Here is a 22,634-nt window from a genome sequence, read left to right as displayed (position 1 = left end):
GAACCTATCAATCTCTGCCTTAAATACACCCAATAACTTGGCCAGCACAACCGCATATGATAACAAATTCCACAGATTTACCACTCTCCAGCTTAAGAAATTCCTCCCCATCTCTGTTCTAAACAGACATTCTTCAATCCTGAAGTTGTGCCCATTGTCCTAGACTCTCCCACCATGGAAAACAATTTTTCTACATCTACTCTGTCCATGCCTTTCAATATTCAAAACATTTCAATAAAATGCCCTCTCTTTTTCTTAAATTCCAACGAGCACAGGCCAAGAGCTGCGAAACGGTCCTAATATGATAACCCTTTCATTGCCTGAATCACCATTATGAACCTCCTCTGAACCTTCTCCAACATCAGCACATCTTTTCTTAAATGAGGAGCCCAAAACTTATCACAATACTCCAAGTAAGGTCTCACCAGTGCCTTACAAAGTCTCAACATCACATCCAAGCTATTATATTCTATTCCTCTTGAAATAAATGCCAGCATTGCATTTGTCTTCTTCACCAGCCTGCACAAGGACTCCTTGTGGGTAATTTGCATATGGGAAATTTCAATTTTTTCCACATTTAGACAAGTCTGGTCATTGATTTTTTTCTACCGAAGTAGATGTCTGTACACTTCCTGATGCTGCATTTTATTTGCCACTTCTCTGCCCATTTTCCTAATCTAAGTCCTTCTGCAACCACCCCATTTCCACAAAGCTACCTGCTCCTCCACCTACCTTAGTATCATCTGCAAACTTGGCCACAAAGCCATTCATTCCATCACCTAAATCATTAATATACAACATAAAAAAGTGGCCCCAACACCAACCCCTGTGGAACACCACTAGAATATGATCCCTATATTCTGATTCCCTGCTTCATGCCTATCAGCCAATGTTCTACCCATGCTAATATTTTTCCTGTTCTACCATGGGCTCTTCTTGTTAATATGATGTACTGTGGCAATACATTATGCTAAGTGTACTGTTCTCTCGAGCAAGTCCATACTTGCAACCATCTTCAATCTTTGCCACAGGGAAAGTCATCACTACGATCCTCCTCAAATGAAGTGATGCTGCCTGAATCACAGTGTGGATTCCATCCATCCAAATGGAAAGTGAGCATGATCTTCTCCACATGTCAATTCCTAGAAAATGCAGGGAGCAGCACTGAAACCTTTAATGCCACCATTTGAGGAACTATGGAAAACTATTCTCATATTCAGCTGCCTCCAGAAATTTATTCCCAATCTCTCCACAACAGTATACAAGCCATAATACTAACTAACAGATCTGCAACAGAATTAAGTGCCACGAAGACCAGTTCATACAGGCTACATCATTGCCCTAATATTTTTCCATTCACTCTCACCAGAATGTTGCACTTTACCCTCAAGATACACCAAATTCTGGAGTATTACTACTCATCAGAACTAATGGGATATTATTCAACTGTACTCCAGAACAAAGGTCACCCAAAGCTCAGTGGTCAAGCTACAGTCTGCAGACTATGATTTTGTTTGTGCACATTCACGAGTCAAGTACCAAGACATCAATTTGTGCACAGAAGCCTTACACCCAACACCAGCAAGACAAAACTTAACATCCACCAACCTGCCCATGCTGCGCCATTTTACCCTTCAAAAATAAAGGTTTACGGTGAGAATATGGGAAATAAGGACTACTTTCTCTTATTTCAGGAACTACCTCTCAGCTTATCCATGCCATTCTGGATTATCTACAAGAGGCATCTCAAGGCATTGGAAAATATCAGCAGTTTTTTCTTTAAAAAATCCATCAAATTCACTGAAGGATTGTGAGCCAATTGTCAGTGTCCTCTTTCAGGCAAAGGTCTCCAACACTGGGGCCCTAGTAACTTCAGGTGACTATATTGGGCAGGTTACATAATTTCCTTATCAGCCCAATGAGACTCCTGAAACATACTCTCTTCTGAGCTCCCATAGCTTGTGTAGGAGAAGATGACAAGACAAACAGAGAAAAAGATTCAGATGTGTTTTTAAAGATTCCTTGAAAAAGTGCAACTGCTCTAATTCTTGGTACGTCCGGTCCACGACTGCTTTAAGGGTGAGAAAAACCAATGAGGCTGATACTGAGAACCAAGGCCATGCAATGTGCATACACAGAAATCCTATATGTGGAATACAAATACCCAACACACTTGCCCTCACTGTCCAACTGTGGAAGAGTCTGCAGTTCCTCCATTGGTTTCATTAGTCATGCTATAACCCAAAAATCAAGAGATGAAGCAAATCATCTTCAATCCAACTGACTGCCCAAGAAGAACACTCTCTGGTAGAAATCTGCATCTAAATCTGCATAAAATCTGCTTCCAAATCTTGCACCTCTGGGGCACTGGATTGGTAAAGTTTATGCTTTATTTTATAACGTCAAGGTTCCATTCATTTCAAGTCAAAGTGTTGAGAATGGTTCCTAAATTTAATTTGCAGAAAATGGTGGTAATTGCATGATTTCTTTTACCCTACAGACTTTCATGATATCCGTTCCTTACAGATTATGTTGCCAGCATTTAATAAGAAACTTGAGAGCCTGGCATCCATGATCCTATAACCAGCCATCTTAAAATAACGGGAACATAGCTTAACAAAACCTATAACATCACCTTTCTTTGCTGAACAAACCAAAGGAAAAAGCCTGTATATCCAATACATACCACAAGGTATCATAAAGGCACTTGGTCTATAGCTCAGACGATTTCTGGTGAAAAGATTCAAGATTACTTTATTGTCACATTATTAAACAGAAAATGTGATATTACATGAAACTTCCTTGAATCTACTGTAAAGCAAAGATTCGCCAATAGCAAAAATTGCACAGTGGCCCTTCAATCATATAACCATATAACCATTTACGGAGCGGAAAAAGGCCATGTTGGCCTTTCGAGTCCGCACCGGTTCACTAATTTTGTGTGCCCTCTTCAGACATTGGTGATTTTAAGTGTAGTGTATTTGAGAATTTTAACATCTATCCATAGGTACTCTGTACTTTGGATGTGAAATCTCATATTAAAATATTCAAAAACATTGGCTGTGTGGGAGAAGCCAGTGAGTGGCCGTGGACAATAGCTTCTCAGACTGGAGGCCTGTGACTAGTGGTGTACTGCAGGGATCGGTGCTGGGACCAGTGTAGCTTGTCATCTAGATCCACAATCTGGACAACAATGTGGTGAGGTTTTCAAAGCTTGCAGAGGGATCTGGACCAGCTGGAATAAACAGCAGATGGAATTTAACATGAACAACTGTGAGGTGTTGTGTTTTGAAGGACAAACCATGAAAAGACGGTGAACGGTCGGGCATTGAGGAGTGCGGTAGAACAGAGGGAACTGGGAAAGTGCTGTCACAGGTGGATAGAGTTGTAAAGAGAGTTTTTGTCATATTGGCCTTCATATATCAAAGTACTGAGTTTCAAAGTGTGGAGTTTACGGTGAAGCCAAAATTGGAGTCTTGTGCGCAGTTGTGATCACCTAACGATAGCGAAGATATCAGTAAGATTGAAAGAGAAAATTCACTAGGATGTTGATCGGACTTCAGGAAATCAGTTCCAAGGAAAGGTTTAACAGGTTAGGACTTTATTCCCTGGAGGGTAGAAGAATGAGTGAGATTTGATAGAGGTATTTAAAATTATGAGAAGCAAAAGAAAGCCATTCCCCCCCATCACTGTCCATGGATTCACATCTAGCACTCGTGCAACGTCCACAGCCACACTGCCTTCAGTCTGAACCATCAGCAACCTGAGCTCCAGATGCATACCTTCAGTGCCTTTGGCACCCGCTTGCATCCAGGTTCCAATACCTGGTACTCCTTCAGCCAGTCTCAAGCCTGCTACGAGTCCCTTGACCACAGTCTCTAGCAGCCTGCATGGTTCCTCGCCTCAAGTCACCAACAGCCCACTGCCTGTGTGTTCTTCAGCCTCAGAGCTGCTCACTAGTCTGCTACCAGGGTCACCCTCCCATAGGGTCATCTCCTCTGCTTCTCCTTCTCCTTCTCAACCATTACTAGTGCCTTGCACCAGTCCTCTGCTTCCCTGGAGTCTACAACTCCCTTGTGGCCGCTGCTGATCATAGGTACCAGCATTTGGGTCGAGACCTCGTGGTCGTGGGATTTTAAAATAAACTACAGGCCATTTAAAGCCTGTACAGAGCTGACGGCAGTCGGATTGGGAGGTTGGACCGTGCGGGGGAGCGCTGAGATTTCCATCAGTGTGTCCACAGCAGCAGGAGCACTGCTGTTACAGAAGCAGTGTTTATGCCTTTGTTTGAAAAATACATGAAAGTGAACATTGGCATTTTTGCTCACACTGTACAGTACTTTCAAAAGGTTGAGGTAATTATACAAATATCCTGATATCTAGACCACCTGAGTGTTTAGGAAGCAGAATGAAAGAGTTGTTGGTGTCATTGAGACCTAATCATAATGTTTTCTTCCCAATCCTTACAGCTTAATTGATTGTGATAGTGTCATCCTGGATGAGAAGCTGCCTTGAACAAAAATTACAACAAGGTGTTGAAAAATTCAAAGCAGGTCTCAGAGAAGAACATTACACATACAAAATATAGCACTGCAACATGATGTGTCAGATTTTAACAGGACTTAGTTATTTTTTTACACTCTCATAACATTGGAAAATGATGGATTTCATTGCCTGATGATGACTTCTGGCAGAATATTTTTTCTCTCACATGTCACCGAAAGCACAATTTTTCATTATCTGTGATTGTTTAAATCCCAGAGTAATGATAATTGAAAAGAAGTGCTTGATAAAGACATCAAAAATGAAAAGGAGATCAAAACCAAAAAGATGTCTGTCAACTCAGATATCAAAAATGCATAACAAGGTACAGGCTTCATAGTTGTATTCACCCAAAGTCAATATTGAAAGGTTCACAAACTGCCAGACACAAGGGAGTGAAACAAACCCAGATTATATTTGATTTGATACTATGTCAGCTCCAAACCCGATTATGCATTTCAAATTATAATAAAGAAGATAGAAGAATGCTGATTTTAAGGTATCAAATAGCCTGTTTTTTTAAAAATCAAACCACATTAACAAACAGTTGGCAAATGTCTATAGTCAATGGTTGAAAAATTGTTTCTATAATTGATATAAAGTGCAAAAGCTTGTATAGTTTCTTGATTATTTTAGTTAATTACAAATGGTAACCTAATATTATGGGGCATTATTATAAGTGCCTGGCCTAAATAAAAAGGCCTAACTATAATGCACATGAAGCATCAAATTGAAGTAGGACATATTTAGAAATAAAATCACTAGACTACTGCATTACATCTACTTTACTACTATTTTACTAATGCATTATAAATGGTTAACCTTTTGGTGCCATTTATCATGCTGTAGCTAAACTGGCCTTTTCACATTCAAAAGGTCCAAAGTGTGCAAAATTTGATCCTGTGGTCCATGCACCATCTCCAAAGTTGAGCAAGTTGCAACCAAAATATCTGTTTCATCCTCATGCATCCTCTTCTGATTAATACAGAGTTGTTCAGGTAATTCTTCTGAAGGAATGGCATCTGGAATATCCTGCAAAGTATCTGATTTTCTTGCTGCAAGAAATGACTGTTCTGTCCCAGTATTTTCACTACTGCCATCCATAACTTCTGACACCCCCAAATTTTCTCTGTCCTTTAATACGTTAGTGTGACTACTGCGATCCACTAACTCAGACCTTGAAATGACAAAGATATCGATTTTATCTCTTTCAGAAGGTTGTTCTGTGATAACAAAGTTTCCTTCTTTGGCGGTGGCCTCCTTTTGACAGAAGGTATCACCCAGAATTCCAGATTCAGAACCTTGCATATTTTCCCCCTTTCTCTCCAATTCTTCAGAATCCCTTTCAAAAAGTGTCTTTGAAAATTTTTTGAAGCTTGATAGCAACCCAGTATGTCTGAGTGAGCTGCTTTCAAAAGATGGTTGCTGTGAAAATAAAGAACTCAATGACTTGCCATTTTTGCCAGAAGAGAGGAAGTTGAATTTAAGTGCTCTTATGTTTGGAATTGCAAAAATTGACATGGGTGGCTCACAATCAGACTTTTCTGAAGCTGAGTTGGCTAATGAACCACCAGAAAATGGGGCACCACCTGCACTAACTTCATTCTGTAAAACAGTTGTATTGTTATCTTGAAACTCGATGCTGATGATGGCATTTTCAGATTTTGCGACACTATTATCTAAAAGTGGAAGATCTACCTGTGTTGCGACAAGACTGAAAGCACTCTCTCTTTCAAAAATTGTTACGGCCAATTCTTCATTTTTCAGTACCTCTGGAGGTTGTATAGTTTCATCTGATTTAAGAATTTCTATAGGTTTTGGCACAGAATTAGTATCAGATACTACTTGATAGACAATCTTGGTATCCTCTACATTGATATTCACCTCTCCACCATTTGTATCTTTATGAAGAAAAACTGTATTTTTTTCAGTGCAGTTGACAGCTTCCTGCTCTGAAAAGGCATCAGTATCATTACTTTCACCAGAAATGCCAACAATCAGTTCTTCTACTCTACTTGGGTCCTTCTGAGTTTGGAAACAATCTCCTTCTTTAATTTTCCCAGTATCTTCTTTCAACAAACTAGGTTTCAAATTTTCAGGACATTTGGATTCTCCAGAAGGTAATTTAAATATATTGAGCAGATCACTTTTGTCAGATGGGGTTTGGTTACCTTGTGGAAAATTTAAAACTGAACTTTCTTTGTGATTGTTCGATATTGAGTTTGAGTTTGCAAATACTGAATTATTTGAACTTCTCACCGATTCACTCGTGGAAAACAACTTTAACTTGGTCATAAACCCAGAAAATGTTTCAACTGATGAGTCTATCAAAGACTTGCCACTTTGCGAAGATTTCACTCTTTCATAAGAACCTGGCGGCCCTGTAATGGTACAATTTGTTACAGCCTCTTGTTGTACATTTTTCAAGTTTTTCAAATCATTAATTTCATCACTTTGTAGTTCCCAATTTCTCTCCCTTCCAGTATCGCTCTTGCCTGGATCATTTTTCACCCCTGAATGGAAATTTCTAAAATTACTTTCATGTGGATTTTCCTCCAAATGAACTGAATTGGTCATAAACTCAGTTTGTGTTGGACGTTCATCTGCAGCGTTAACAAGCCTATTATTTTCATCTTCAATAATATTATCCATATCAGCAGTATTAGATTTCATGCTCTCCTGAAAATTACAACTGAATCTGGTATCATGATCATTAGTCAGAACTTTATGAGCATCAGAATTGTCAAAAAGGCATGTTGCATCAAATGCATCTCGGATTTCATTCTGACTTGAATACAAGTAGTCCACAGCAACAGAGCTTCCAATGCAGATATCATGATACTTCACGCTTTTGTTGTCTATTACAGAACTTTCCGTGGTAAATAAATTATTATTATTTTCATTCACAACAGTACTGTTTGGCTGCCCCACTGATGTTATTTTGTCCAACTTCTCCATCTCTGTGACATCTTCCATTTCACCTGCACTTGTTTTCCTATTCTGCTTTACATATTTTTCAATCTGTTCCTCAAAACGTGGCTGAGAAATTTCTAGTTTTATCTTTTTCTCATCACTGAATGTCACATTTTCTTTTGTGCTTTTATCAACTGAGGAAGCTGGTGTGAGAAAAGCTGGTAATTTGAAGAATCTATCCAAATTACTCATTTGTTTGGTCTTGGGTAAAAATGAGCCACTATTATGAAATTGGTTATGGTCTGCCGAATCAGATGCTGCACTGAAGAAAGAAAATATGCCCTTATTTGTTCCTTCCGGTCTGGAAGTGGAAATATTAGGTTTCCGGTCATCTCTAAAGGATAAACTAAAAAGATCACATTTGGGTTTTTGTTCTACCTTTTCCTCATCTTGTGATGAAGCAGATCCAAAAAAATTATCTTGATTTTTAACAGATTTTTTCAGCCTTGCAATGCTTGAAGAATTAGGAGCCTCTGAACAAAATTGCTTTCTCGAACCTGTAATAGTAGGTTTATTTGGGGAAACCTTTATATCAGATAACTCTGTTTTTGTAAAACATTGAGCAGATTTCATGTCACCAAGGGAGGCATATTCATTGCATTGTGCACTGGAGTCATTTCTCAATGCTTTATTGTGATCTGCGGTGATATCATTACCAGCTTTCAGAGAAGATGAAATATTTTCCTTTTTTGTCTCACCCGCACTGTTTTCTATATTTATTATGCTATTTGTAATACCGTGCAATGCACTTTCTTTCATTGTTACAACTTCATAATCAGTGCTCCATTCCCTCAACGTTTGCTGCTTTCGCAAATCTTTTAATCTTGAACGTGGCACTTCTACTTTTGAAAATTCCAATGGAGCACATTCCTGATGAGTTTTTAGGCTCCCATTTTGAACTCTGTTCTGATCTGAAAAAGATTCATTTTTATTTTTGGCTGAGCTCAAAACATCTGATTGTTGAACTGCACTTGCATCCATTTTAAAGAAGCTTCCACTTGAACCTAAAAACGAGTTGCCTGAAGAGTGAATTTCGGCATTACATGGAATGGTTTTCACTCGATCTTTCTCCTCCTTTTTGAATGTTTTGGTTTTAGCCTCTGTTCCTTTTTCTGACAAATTCGTGCCCAAAGGTCCATGCTTTTCCTTTGATCTTGCTGATGTAAAAAATTCATAGATATTGGGAAATCTCCTGTCAGTTTTAACTTGAGACTGACCTTTTGAAGAACTTTTAAAGAAGGAGTCCTGTGTGGTCTGGGTGGAAGTTTCAGGAGGAGCTTGATGTTTCTGAGATGGTATCTCAAATGATAAATCCCTGGGTTGTGGGTTTGAAGCAATTGAATTTTGGTTTATGCTGGAAATGCTCTCAGATATTGGCCTCAAGCTTGTCTTAGTTGTTTCTTGGTCTGAATTGCTGAATGCATTATCTACAAACTGATCAGATTTAAGTATTAATGTAGAAAAATTTTGATTTGTTATGTTCTGGTGTTCATTGTGCAGGGTTGGTTGGTCTCCAGCGACACTTTTATGTGACTTCCAGTTGGTGGAAAAAGATTTCAAGTTTTTTAGACCAGATGAAAATATATTATTTGGTGTATGACATTGATTAGCTGGTAATGGTTGCACGTCCTTGGCATTTTGGTTCACTTCATTCTTATCATCATTCATTTGAGGAGTTCTAGCCCTATCCATTTCAAATGTATCCTTTGCAGGAGTAACACATGTTGCTTCTTCTGAAGACAAATGAGAATGATCAGAATTTACTATGCTTCCTTTCACAACTAAATCACCCAATGCTGAGAAAAAATGTGTCATCTTTTTAAAAGATGGTTTGTATTCTTCAGATGGTTCCTTAAATTCATACATTTTTTCTTCAGAATAGGAAGCCTTTGAAAGCTTAGCAGAAGAATTAAATAGATGTAACAGGGCTGTGGAAACAGGCTGAGACAGGGATTTAGACTCTGATTTTGAAACTGCAGGATAATAAATTTCACTTGCTGTTACTTCATCGACTAAAGACTTGTGAGTCAAATCACCATTTTGCACTATTCTAAGATCAAGAGCTTTAGCATAAAGGTCTTCATGGAGATAAATGAGTTCCTGCTCAGATACAAAATCCGTTTTAAACTTTTCCAATCTGCCTGCGTTTACTCTGGATGAAAAGTCTAGTGGCTCTTCTCTGTCCCATTCTATTGCATCCTTAAATACATCTGCAAATGAACCTAGATGTGCATTTATTAACTGATTATTTTTCTCAAGAATCAGAGAAAGATCAAGAGGTACATCAATTTCCGACTCTATTGGTTGCTCTTCGCAGCACCAGAATAAGTCCAAATTATTCAAAATAGGTACCTTAAAACCACAAACAGAAATCATGTAATTACTGAGCTCTGTGTCAAAATCACCATTCAACCATTGATAATATTGCCATTCTTCTTGCCCATCATCTGATTCTGGACTCCAAAGGTATACACATTGGCCACTGCTATCGGTAATCAAAGAATACATGTACTGACAATCATGAAAGATGTAGTAACCATATTCAGCATCATCTGAAGGAAACCATACACCCTGCTCAAATAAAGTTAGCCAGTCTTGGAAATCACTAATAATAAATGAGTTTTCTTTATAATTTGATTCTTGCTGTTGTGTGAATAGCCAAGCAACTGCATTGGCAGAGAAACTTAAATCCAGAGGTAATTCTATCAAACTCCTTTCACCAATTTCAAGTTCCAATGAATTCCAATCTTTCCTGAGGTTTGTGTCCATGCATCTCACATTTTTTTGGGCACCCTCCTCATGATGTGGATACTGTATGCCGAAATCCCTTGATTTTATACTAAGATCCAAGTAATCAAATTCCATGTTATTTTCATTCTTATTGATAAATATACATGTAGTCTCTTCAATATTGGTGTCATTCTCATTTATTGAGAAATTTGTTTCATTGTTCCCCCATTCTCCATACTGGGTCTGGAATGTATCTAGATTGGTTGTAATACCATCTGACCAACACATATTAGCATTTTCATGTGAGAAAACTTGAGAACAGTTATAATTTTTCAATTCGAGTTCAAGATTAAAATGGTTTAAATTATTGGGATTTGGCAATTCTCGAGAATTTTGATCATTTCCTTGGCAACCTTCATCAAGATTGTTCCTGGTGATCTCATATTCCAGTGAGTCGGTTCCACTCTGCTTAAATTCTTGCAAATTTTGAGTGACACTGTTATGATCTTTTATTAACGGGTTATTGTACCAAGTGCTTGTTTCTTCACATTCACAAAAGTCATATTCATTCCCTGACGTAAGGAAAGGTTTCCGAAAGGTCCAAAATGATTCTTTCTGCAGATCAAAATCTTCCTTTGATTTTGTGGGTTCTTTCCTGTTCTCCTTTCGTTTAGAGGTAAATTGTTCAAACAAAGTCAAAGATGACTTTTCATCACAGTTTTTGTCTGTGATACAAACATCATTTTCTAAGAGTGAACTTGTCTGGCCACAGTCATCCTCATTTTCAGTTTTTTCTATAATGGATTTATCTTTTCTCATAAATTTTAAAAAATATAAAGGACTCTCGTGTTTTGAGGATACACTTATTTGTTTCTTTGCTGATAAATTAAAGATGGCTGAAATAAAACCTGACTTCTTGTCTTCTTTTTCATCTGCATTGCTTGGCTTTACGGCATCATTCTCATCTTTACCCAAAATGAGAACTTGATCTGATGTATTTAATGACATAGTCAAAGAAGCATCTTCCTCACAGCCATTTTTTTCTATTTTTACCTTTTTATCTGAATTGTTTTTGCTTCTAACTTTCTCCTTTAAGCTTGATAAATTTTCATTTGAAGCATATTTTAAAAGACCTGAAAGAAAACCATGTTCACCAAAGACCAGCTTATCTGTTTTAGGTTCCTCCTCCTCCACTGATCCAACATGCTCATCATCCAAAGTGGATTTAGCTTCTGTGATACAGTGATCAGAAGGAGGCATTATTTCATTTGAAAATGTTGCATCTTCATTTACATCTACTTGTTTAGACACAGTTCTTAAAATTTCCCCATTATCATTCATTTGGAGCTTTGAGGTGAATGGATTTTTACTGACAGAAAATTTAAACAAGCCTGAAAAAAATCCTTGTTCACTTCCACTCTGTTTTCCCTTTTTATCAACATCAATTCTTTGTTTTGGATTTGAGGAAAATGTTGAAATGTCAAACAACATATTATCCTTGTATTCACCAGATGTTCTCATTTTATCTGGTTCACGGTTTATTTTCTGTTTAAATGCTGATGGTTTCTCAATCACAGGAAATTTTACAGAAAATAATCTTCCACCTGAGCTTGCTTCTTTTTGATTTTCAGAAGAGATGTTTTCAGAAGAAAAGAATGGATATTTCAGTTTTCCAATGAGAGAGAAAGACTGATTACCTCCATTCCTCTCCTCATCTCGGACATCCTCATCAAGTCTGTGAAAAGGAAGCTTTGACACTGTCTTGGATGTAGATCGCATTTCATTGTCCAATGAAAGGGAAAAAACATGACTTTGTGGTTTTTTAAAATGATTAAAACATCTCAAATGAATTCCAGAGCTGTTTGGTGTGTTGGACTTGGTTTGTAAAGAACATTCTGTTTTCTGAGAGAGATTCATATCATTCTCTATTTTATTACGAACATCACGTTGTTCTGGAATTTCAGAAGTCTGCTCATCCACATGTTTCTGAACCACGGATATTGACTGTTCTATGGTTTCTAACTTGGTATGCAACTCAAATGCATGATCTGTACATTTATCTAGAGCAACATGCTTCTGCAGTGATTTATTTGTTAAAGAGTTATCCTGTTCACACAAATTAACATCAACATTACTTTGAGAGCAATTCTCATTGTCACGAAAGAGGGAACAATTTTCAAGTACATGCAAGGCACATTTTCCTTCACTGTTTGAAATTATATTTTTCTCTGAAGTAATACTATTGTTCTCAGGTTCAGTAGCTTGATGTGTTTTATTCAGCCTAATATCATTCCGATTATCACTTGACAGGTTTTTTTCCACAAATGAGTTAATGATTGTGTTCTGTGAAGATTCAGCTATTATAAAGGTATTTTCATCCTGTAGCTTCTGCTCCAAAATTGGAAATAATGACTTTTCCTCTATTGATTTAAATGTATTAGGAAAAGCAGACTTTCTGCTTTCAACAGAATACCAAGTAAGTTTAGATGGTGACGTATCAGTTCCTCTCCTTGAATCATTCAAAGGAGTATGAATTTTTGAATCATTGGTTACGGGATCAAATGAGTTTGAGAAATCAGTGTGTTTCTTATTCTTTTTGTGTGGAATTCCTGAAGTAACATAAATTGTTTTTCCCATTACTGAATGCTGTTTATTACCCATTCCTACTTTCTCATTTAATGAGCTGAATAGAGACTGCATGGTATTCTTCACATTAGTCAGATCAGGAACGCAATCCACTCTTTGTTCACCATCCCCACTATCACATTTCGTAGCAGCTGTTTTCAGCTCTTTTTGAGTTTCCAAATCTTGTACATGACAACAAAGTGTTTTGTATTCACCAATAAACTTATGTGGGCTCATTGATTCTTCTTGAGACTTCCTCAGAATTTTACTCTGCACTTTTGGAAGTGAGCCAAATTTATTAATTTCCTCTTCTTTTTCTGCTAAGTACTCAGATACAGATGCTACCAGACCTTGTAGTTCATCCATTGCATCAATAAGGTCTTCATTTGTTTCCTCACTTTGAGAGAAATGCAAATTTTTTTCATTTTGGTTAAATTTGTCATCCATTTCCTCATTAAAGCATCCTTGTTGATCCTTGATTTGGGGGACATTTGGAGCAGTTATATCTTGTTTTTTATAGTTAATACACGTTTTACCATTTTCATGCCATGTTGGGGCAACTAATAAAGCCTCTTGTTCATAACAAGATCCAAGTAAACAACAAAGTTCGTCAGAGTCACTACTATCGTATGAATCATAAAAGTCATCTAACGTTCCTTCTTCTGACATTTTTTCTCTGCACATTTCCTCCAGGGTTTCTTCTACATCTATCATCTCCACATCTTTAGGGTGGGTGATGAGTGACTCATTTAATCTCCACATGTCACTTCTTTTCAGAGGTTCCCATTTGTCTGCTGTTGTCATACCAGAACAACAAATCAAAGGGTGACTCAGATTACATTTCATCTCTTCAAATTCTCTATTTGACACCTCACTGGAAAGGTTGCTGGTAAATATACTGCTGGAGGAGGGGTCATCTAAACTTTTGGAATAGCTTTCCTTTTGAATGTTACTCTCCTCCAAACTATTGTATCTGCCTTTTTTTTTTCTATCTTTTGTATTGTATTCTTCCAGATAACTAGGGTACAGCAAAATGTTTGATTTTTCATTCATAAACTGGTTACACCTTAATAATTTTTTATCTTTTCTATATGCAAGCTCTCTGCATTTGTTAATATTTCCTTTTGAAGAAGTCTTCCTTGGGTTTTCTTCTTGTCTATTTTTCCATATTTCTTTCACAGTAAAGTTGTTGAACTGTTTCCCTAATTGATCATATTTATTGATGTAGTCTTCTCCAAGACCGGAACCTACTGGTACGATTCTGGCCTTTTCTTGTAAGGTGCTCCGGCTTCTTAGGGGAAGACATGTATAAGTAGACAACAGAAGATTTTGAAAACAATATTAAGGAATGAGTTTAAAAACAAAAGAAAATCGTATCAAAAATATTTCAAGTTCAAGGAACATTAAGTAAAATGACAAACAGAAAATAAATAATGATTAAAAACAAGGGAATTCAAAAGAGATATTTTGATTACTCTCGTTCATAATACAGTGGTATTCATTTTCTTAAAATACACTTTGTAACTACCTTCATTTTATCTGGAAACACAACATCTAAAGAAACATTAAAAGCATGCAAACAGTTGAGCCAATGTTATCTTCATACCATCATAGCACACCATTACACAGCAACATCAAGGCTGTAAAGAAAACAGAACCCACCTATCAGAGAGATCTAGAGACTGCCTACTTTCGAGGGAGTATTGGCGGCTGGTTAGCTGACTAGACTCAGATGCAGACTCTAGATCACTACGGCCATTTGCAGTAGAATCTATGCTATCATATCGTCTGGTAAGGAAAATGAATGACAAGTGGACAAAGGATAAATAATTACTTACTGTGCAGCATTGCATTTCAGAGCTCAAATAGGTTACTCTATTCAAGTTAACTACATTCAAGTTAAACACAAAAAAACACTGATATTGCTTCTGAAATGCACTATTTGAATACTGACGCAAGATCACATACATCTGATAACATATTACATCTTGATTTTTTTTTCTGTCAGTCCTGACATTTCAATACTTACAAAATACAAACATAAATACTTTCTGTACCCTGTTAACAATGATTATAATTATTAACAATCATCACTCAAAACAAAACATCAGTCAAGAAAAGGATGTTAATTGATATACTTTTACATTCCGGATTAGATACATAAACATTTTCGTTAATAATTTTTATGCCTTTAGAAACTTTGATTTCAATGTATTATCTCAAAAATGATCAATTATATACGTTCAGTCGGATACAACTTCTTTTTACAGCATCCAATTTAATTTATTTGTTTAATACAATGAAACTTTACTGAAAACAGCAGACACATATACGATCAGATGATTTACACTCCTTTTTGCCCCTCAGATTTATTTGTGTAATGCATCATGACAGAGTATACAAAAAATGACCCTAATTTGTCTGACTCCATGCAGCAGTCCTAAATGTCCCAAGTTTACCTAGATACAGATGAGGAAAAAAAATCCAAGAATTCTGCTCTTTATTATTGATTTGATAACCATGTGTGTGGTGATAGAATGACAAGAATGTAGTTATATGGGAGAATCATGCACAATGATTGATATATACATCATGAAAAGAAACAGGAAGAAAATGCTTTTGAACAAAAATATTTCAAAATCTTCAAACATGAAAGGAACATTGCACTTGTATGATATCTTGAATGTGCTAACAAAAATTGCAGCAATTGTAATGCCAGCAATTCGCATGGAAAGGATGTATGGCGGTAATCAGGAGAGAGAGTTTCCTTTCAAAGGTTGAAGTATATCATGTCATTTTTATGTATTATTATGTGACAATAAAAGGAACCTTGAACATATTTAACTTGAGACCATGACTGTATTGTGTCTGGTCTGATTTTGGGGAGGAGCACACACCAGGGACTGAGATAGAGGAGTCTACCGCATGGTGGAGTACAATTTTGTAGGTATGGTTTATGACGATATCAGGATGTTATATAATTAGCCTGTGGGATAGTTAGTTCTCCAGAAATATGCAAAGTGAACTTTGCAAATTTAAAGGGCTACTTTTAACAGGAGCAAATTTTACCTGAGTGAATTTAATGAACATCATGAATGGAATGATTATCTTTACTGAGATTAGATTTATTTAAATTTAAATTAAACTGTTGCTACAATAGGATTTGATCTCCAGGTCCAGTATTTTAATCACTGGCATACCATGATTGATCACAAAGAGTCAATTAGGGGGCTGCAAATGAGATGTATACAGATCAGAAAGAAAAAGTCCATTGTAATTGGAGCAGGACAGAATTACAGAACATGATGTGGATAGTGAATAGTAAGTAGCAAGTTGGAGAAATGCCAGAAGAGGCAACAATGATGAGAAGTGAGCCAATAATGGAAAGTGTGTGGTGAGATTTACTGGGCATAGGTCAAGAAGGTAGGAAGGGTTGTCATCAATGAAAGAGGAATGTGAAAGGAATTTAAAACATGGGCTTGAAAGCTATGTAGGACAGGCCTAAGAGGTCTTGCTTAGAGAGGAAGTGGGAAGGAGGAAATAGAGTTAGAAGATGGTGATAAAGTTCCAAAAAATTGTTTATGCTTAACCGAGAGGAAAGGGATTGTGGAAGCAATGACAAACCAGTAAAAAATTGAGCAGCACCGTATTATTCCAGTGACCCAAGTTCAATTCGAACCTCCTAAGTTACCTGGATGGAGTTTTCACATTCTCCCTGTGATCTCACATGTTTCTTCAAAGTACTCTAGTTTACTCCACTTCCCACTGCAAATTGTCTCGTGTTAATTAATTGTAGAACTGGTGGAAGGTGAGTTGATGAGAAAGTGAGAAAAATAAAATGGGTTAGATAGAATTAGAGTAAATGGGTGCTTGACGATCAGCGTGAACATGGTGGTTCAAAGAACCTGTTTGACCCTATACCTTGCTTAGCCTCTTCGAATGATTTTGAAAGGGTGATTAGTTTTGACAAGAAAGTGAAGATCAATATGAAGTAGTGATCAGATGAGAACAAATGAAACATTGCTAACAACAAGAAAGTCTGAGGTAGTGAGGAGGGAATGATCAAGTAATTCAACATTTCCAGTGCTACAAAATCAAGTTCAAAGACATTCAACAAATTTCAAGCAAAAGGACGAAGATATCATCATAGCTTAAGTAAAATGAAAAATTGTTAAAGATTTATTTTCAAGTGCAACTGTGTTCATCTCAAAGCTAAATAAAAATCTCACAAAATGAAATTCTACCTTTTCAAAAATGAACATACCTCATTCCTTTTTTTTCACGATAATCTAGATTATTGCTTGGGTTTGTATCAACATAGGAGTCCTGTAAATCTCCTTGGAGCTGAAATGTTGACTGAACTGGGAATTGATGGACAGAAGCATTGGGCTGAGAGGTGGTATGAAAGGGAGGTGGAATGCTGTTACTGGTTTCACTCCGATAATCACTGTCTCTATCATCAACAGCACTGTCAGGATCTTCAAGGGCTGAAAAGAAAAAAAAATTCACATGTATTGTTAACAATATTCTGTTTTGATATTGCAGAATTTTCACTTTTTTATATTTATTTCCCAGTTGTATTTCATATTTCATAATATAAGTAGCATCTTACAGACAACATCAAACTATCCTTATGTATCATCTTCAACATAATGATTTTAAAAATGTGGTTAAGTTGAATATTATGTTTGTTTCCGTAAATATTCTTTATTCTGCATATCAATGGAAAGGGGTGAAATATTTTGTTTTATTCTGTGTGTTAAGAAAGCTGGCAACATAATCTAAATTTCAAACATTTATTCTTTACAGCATTTTGATGAGCAGATATTAAAACAGATGATTTTTTTTTAACCTTGAAGAGGATCCATGCACACTCTGTTTGACAAATATCCATGCATTCAATGGTAGTTAATGTTTTTTTCATATAAAGCAATACAAATCAAAGAAAAACATAAAATGATTATACATCACTAAAATGACACAGACAAAAATAGAAAGCTAATAAGACGGACTACTTGGAGAAAAATAAAACTAATGTAATCATACAATGAGAGATATATGTATCCCTCTATGTATGAATACCCCAGGTCTCTCTGGTTGGAGCATGCTAATATAGGAGCTAAGGAACTTGTGAATAATAAATCATTACATACTTTGCTGCTCTCCCCATCCGAAATAACTCCAATTGCCTGGTGGTTGCAAATGTTGACAAAGAAGGGGAAAAAGAAGACTTCAGCAAACCAGGGGGATTTTTTTAAGAAATAAATCTCAGCATCTTTATATCTTGTTCAGAACAATGACGCCAAGTAGTATAACATCAAAAGAATAGCTTTGTTGGTTCATTGTAAGCTAGAAATTGCGACCCCTGGTATCATCCAAATTTTTACAGCATATATAGCAAATAAGTTTCACCATATTGTTTTTCCAGAGAGGCAGCGGCACATTTTAAATCAGTTAGTAACTCTTAAAATGACCACAAGAAAAACTCATTTATAACAATTATCGACAAATTTTATTTAAGACTTTGTAATACATGAATTAATTATAAAGGAGAATTCTAGATTTTTATTCTATCACTTTACTTACTGAATAAATGTGTGATGCATTGTCCTCAAATAATGCATTCTCCTACATTCTATTCTCAAGTATTCCCTCACATCACTTCTGATGGTTCTGTTAACCACCTGAAATTTTGCACCCTGGCAATTGATCCTCAACGTTAGTTTTACTTGTGTGTGGAAATCATCCATGATTTCAAAACACTTCTTTCAACCATTTGATGGTGAGGAGAATAAAACTAACAAAATTGTAGGCAACAATATTTAAAAAAAAGATTAAAACCTTATCATGGAAAACAAAAGGGTGGAAGCTAAGAGTGAGAATACAATTGGCCGTAAGATCAGATGTTTCTGTTCTGATATGAAGCGCAATAAACTTGGTTCAGAAAGAGCTTCTTTTATTTATAGAGACCATATCAAAGCCTTAAATAAACCTATTCATTATGTTAGGAATTCTAATTTTAGGTGAATTAATCTATCTGATAATCCCAGGATTCTTTGACCCAAGAAATGGATCACAATACACTAAGTTCTGGGCAGCCACAAATATACCAAAGCAGGCACACTCAACATTAGCCCAAAATACAGATGCGGTATCCTTCAAATACAATTTTTTTAGTGTTTGATTTTGTTTAAATTTTAATTTAGACACAAAGCATGGTAACAGACCATTTCGACCCATTAGCCCATGCCACCCAATTAAGCTATAATCCCCAGTGCTTTTTGAACAGTGAGAGGAAATCAGAGTCCCTGGAGGGAAACTCACACAGACATGGGGAGAATATACAAACTCCTTTCAGACAGTGCAGGATTCGAACCTTGGTCCTGACCGCAATCGTGGCGCTAAAGCACTACTCTATTCTGCCCCTAAATCTGCATATTCAAATTAAATGTTCAAAGCGTGCAAGGTTTCCTGACCAAAACTATTATCCCAGCGTCAGCTAAAGCCACTAAATTCTTTGCTTTGGGAACTAATCCTGAAATCACATTCAACAGAGAAGGTGAGCAACTTGGTAACTTATCTACTTGTGAAGCTGGGAGAAGTCAGTTACTCTCTCTGCCATTCTCTTATAGATGTTTTGATCTTCTCAATCAAGCGCCAAGTAAAATTCCCTGATCTCTTCTCCTAACAGCTGATATTCTCCTTGTCCAGCTCCAATGTCCAATTTCTCCACTCTAGATTTCCTGATTCCCATTACCTTCCTCTATATCCCAAACTTGGTTTTCCTCTCCCCCTGCACCCCCAACTCCCATCCCAATGCATGGACTTCTAGTTCTCTTTATACTCTGCTTGTAAAGGGTGCCATGGTTAGCGTAGCGATTAATGCAATGTTGTTACAGTGCCAGCAACCCAGTTTTGAATCGGACGCTGTATGTCAGGAGTTTGTACTTTCTTCCTGTGCTGCGTAGGTTTCCTCCAGGTTTCTGGTCTCCTCCCACCCCTCAAAACTTATAAGACTACATCAATAAATATGATCAATTAGGGAAACAGTTCAACAACTTTACTGTGAAAGAAATATGGAAAAATAGACAAGAAGAAAACCCAAGGAAGACTTCTTCAAAAGGAAATATTAACAAATGCAGAGAGCTTGCATATAGAAAAGATAAAAAATTATTAAGGTGTAACCAGTTTATGAATGAAAAATCAAACATTTTGCTGTACCCTAGTTATCTGGAAGAATACAATACAAAAGATAGAAAAAAAAAAGGCAGATACAATAGTTTGGAGGAGAGTAACATTCAAAAGGAAAGCTATTCCAAAAGTTTAGATGACCCCTCCTCCAGCAGTATATTTACCAGCAACCTTTCCAGTGAGGTGTCAAATAGAGAATTTGAAGAGATGAAATGTAATCTGAGTCACCCTTTGACTTGTTGTTCTGGCTCGTGGGCCAGAAGAGCATGTTACTGAGCTGTATGTCTAAATTTAATTTAAATATATTCCCACATCTTGAATAATTCATTCTGATTTTACTTTGATCAATAGAGTCTATTTCTCCATTCCAGCATTGTTTAATGACACTTGCAATCCAAACTTTCATGCTAATCTTAAAACTGTACTTCCCCAAATGCTGTAACATGAATCCCAGATAATGCATATAATTACATTATTGCTTCCATTAGTGAGAAGTGCTGAAGTTCTAAATAATTCTATGTTCACAAAATGGAAACAAATGTTAGAGAGGAAGAGCATGACTGCTAAATGGGGGCTGTTTGAGAGTGTGATAAAGGAAGGTCCACCACAAATATGATATCAGGTAAAGGACAGTAATGGCAAGTTAAAAGAGATATAGGGCACAGGTCATAAAGAGAAAGGAGGCATATATTAGACACTAGCATACAGATTCCCTTATATTCCTCTGAAATGAATGAGTATAATGAAGAGGAGAATATGTACAGATAAGAGATATTTTGAGATGGTTTTAGTAGACAGTCAAGGGAGAACTAAAAATTATTTTAACAAGTATATGAAGAACAAAAGAGTCATGAGTGCAATCAATGTGTAGAGCCAGAGTAGATCAGGGAGATCTTAAATCAATATTTTGTAAATGTGTTTACTGTGGATCAAAATAAGCTGGAAAGGGATGCGAGCAAGGTAACTAAAGATACCATAAGGTATGTCTGCATCAGTGGAAAAGAGGCATTAGCAGTCTTTCATCGTATCAGCACAAATACATGTCTAGGTCTGGACCTGGGAGAGAAGGAGGGAAATTGTTGGGGCATTTACAAATATCATAACTGAAGACAGACATTCAAGAGGAATGGAAGATAGCTAATGCTAAAGGCCTGTAAAGATAATCAGGGTAACGGTAGACTTGTTCATTTGATGTCAGTGGTAGGGAAGCTGCTGGAGAGGATTCTGAGAGATAGAATTGATCAACATTTGGATGACTAGGAATAAATTAAGGTGGATTTGTGTGTGGATAAACACGTCACACAAACTTAATAATATTTCTTGAAGAGATGACAAAGAAGGTAGTTGAGGAGAAGACAGTAGATATTACTTGCATGGATTCTAGTAAAGTGTTTGATAAGGTCCCACATCATAGGCAGGTATGGAAAGTTGGGGATCAGGGGATAGGAGCCACCCAACTGGATAAAACATTGGATCGGCTGGGAGTCGGAGTCGGAGGAGGAGCTTGGAGAGAGTCGGGCTGTGAATCAGAGGAGGAGGAGCTTGCTGAAAGTGACAGGGTTAATTGGTCAAGGGGCCAATAAAAGGAGTGAAAGGGGAGGGAGCGGACAGCGAGGAGTGGCTCCGTGAGTGATGGAGCAGTGAAGGAGTGAGACTTCCTGGCTTTGGCTTATCAGGCTTCGGCGAAAGCAGGCAAGGAGAAAAGGTAAGCTTAGTTATTTGCCTTCATATTCAGAGTCATGCCAATAGGGTTAGTGCTCTGTACTGGGTGTCAGATGTGGGAACAATGGGTGACCTCCACCCTCCCAAATGGCCACATCTGCACCAGGTGTACCGAGATGCAGTTACTAAGCGAGCGAATTAGGGATATGGATATGGAGTTGCAGATTGATGACCTGCGGCTTGTAAGGGAGAGTGAGGAGTTAACCGACTCAACTTTCAGGGCGATAAATACTCCAGAACCCATGTCAGGTAAGTGGGAAACCGTCAGGGGGGGGGTAAGAAAAAAGCGAGAAAAATGGAGCGTACACCAGTGACTATCCCACTCAGCAACAGTTATGTTGTGTTGGATTCTGTTGAGGGAGATGACTGGACAGAAGATGGCCACGGGCACCAGGCCAAGGGCAATGAGCCTGGCAGAGTGGTGCAAAAGAAAAGGAAAAGGAGAAATGCAGTAGTTATTGGGAACTCCATTGTCAGGTGTACGGACAGGAGGTTCTGTGAGCCTGATAAGTATACCCGCATGGTGTGCTGCCTCCCTGGTGCAAGGGTACGAGATATCACAAATCGGGTCCAAAATATTCTGAGAGGAGAGGGAGAGCAGCCTGTTGTCTTGGTACATGTGGGTACAAACGACATTGACAAGAAAAGGGAGGAGGTCATGAAAAGGGATTACAGTGAGCTGGGACAAAAGCTGAAAGACAAGAACGCTAGGGTGGTGATCTCGGGATTACTACCTGTTCCAAATGCAAGTGATGAAAAGAATGTAAGGATAAGGAAAATGAACGTGTGGCTGAGGTGCTGGTGTACAAGGCAAGGATTTGGCTTCTTGGATCATTGGGATCTCTTTTGGG

At 37.4% G+C, this 22,634-nt stretch overlaps 1 protein-coding gene and 1 long non-coding RNA gene across 5 annotated transcripts in view; one reads left to right on the top strand and one right to left on the bottom strand.

Annotated features, from left to right (window-relative positions):
• The window catches only part of LOC138757253 (protein unc-13 homolog B-like), a 615,971-nt gene that overhangs the window by 262,594 nt on the left and 330,743 nt on the right, over positions 1 to 22,634 (bottom strand). For 3 of the 4 annotated variants that reach the window (XM_069924286.1, XM_069924289.1, XM_069924288.1), the window contains 2 exons: positions 17,135 to 17,357; positions 14,533 to 14,658 (listed from right to left, as the gene is read on the bottom strand). In XM_069924286.1, the coding sequence (XP_069780387.1) occupies positions 14,533 to 14,658; positions 17,135 to 17,357 (349 nt within the window). The remainder of the gene's footprint in view (positions 1 to 14,532; positions 14,659 to 17,134; positions 17,358 to 22,634) is intronic. The other variant, XM_069924287.1, reaches the window with a different exon arrangement.
• The window catches only part of LOC138757255 (uncharacterized), a 701,670-nt gene that overhangs the window by 405,917 nt on the left and 273,119 nt on the right, over positions 1 to 22,634 (top strand). The window lies entirely within an intron of this gene.

Source organism: Narcine bancroftii, chromosome 3 (assembly GCF_036971445.1).
Source record: "Narcine bancroftii isolate sNarBan1 chromosome 3, sNarBan1.hap1, whole genome shotgun sequence".
NCBI lineage: Eukaryota > Metazoa > Chordata > Chondrichthyes > Torpediniformes > Narcinidae > Narcine > Narcine bancroftii.
This window is presented reverse-complemented; position numbering and strand designations above follow the sequence as displayed.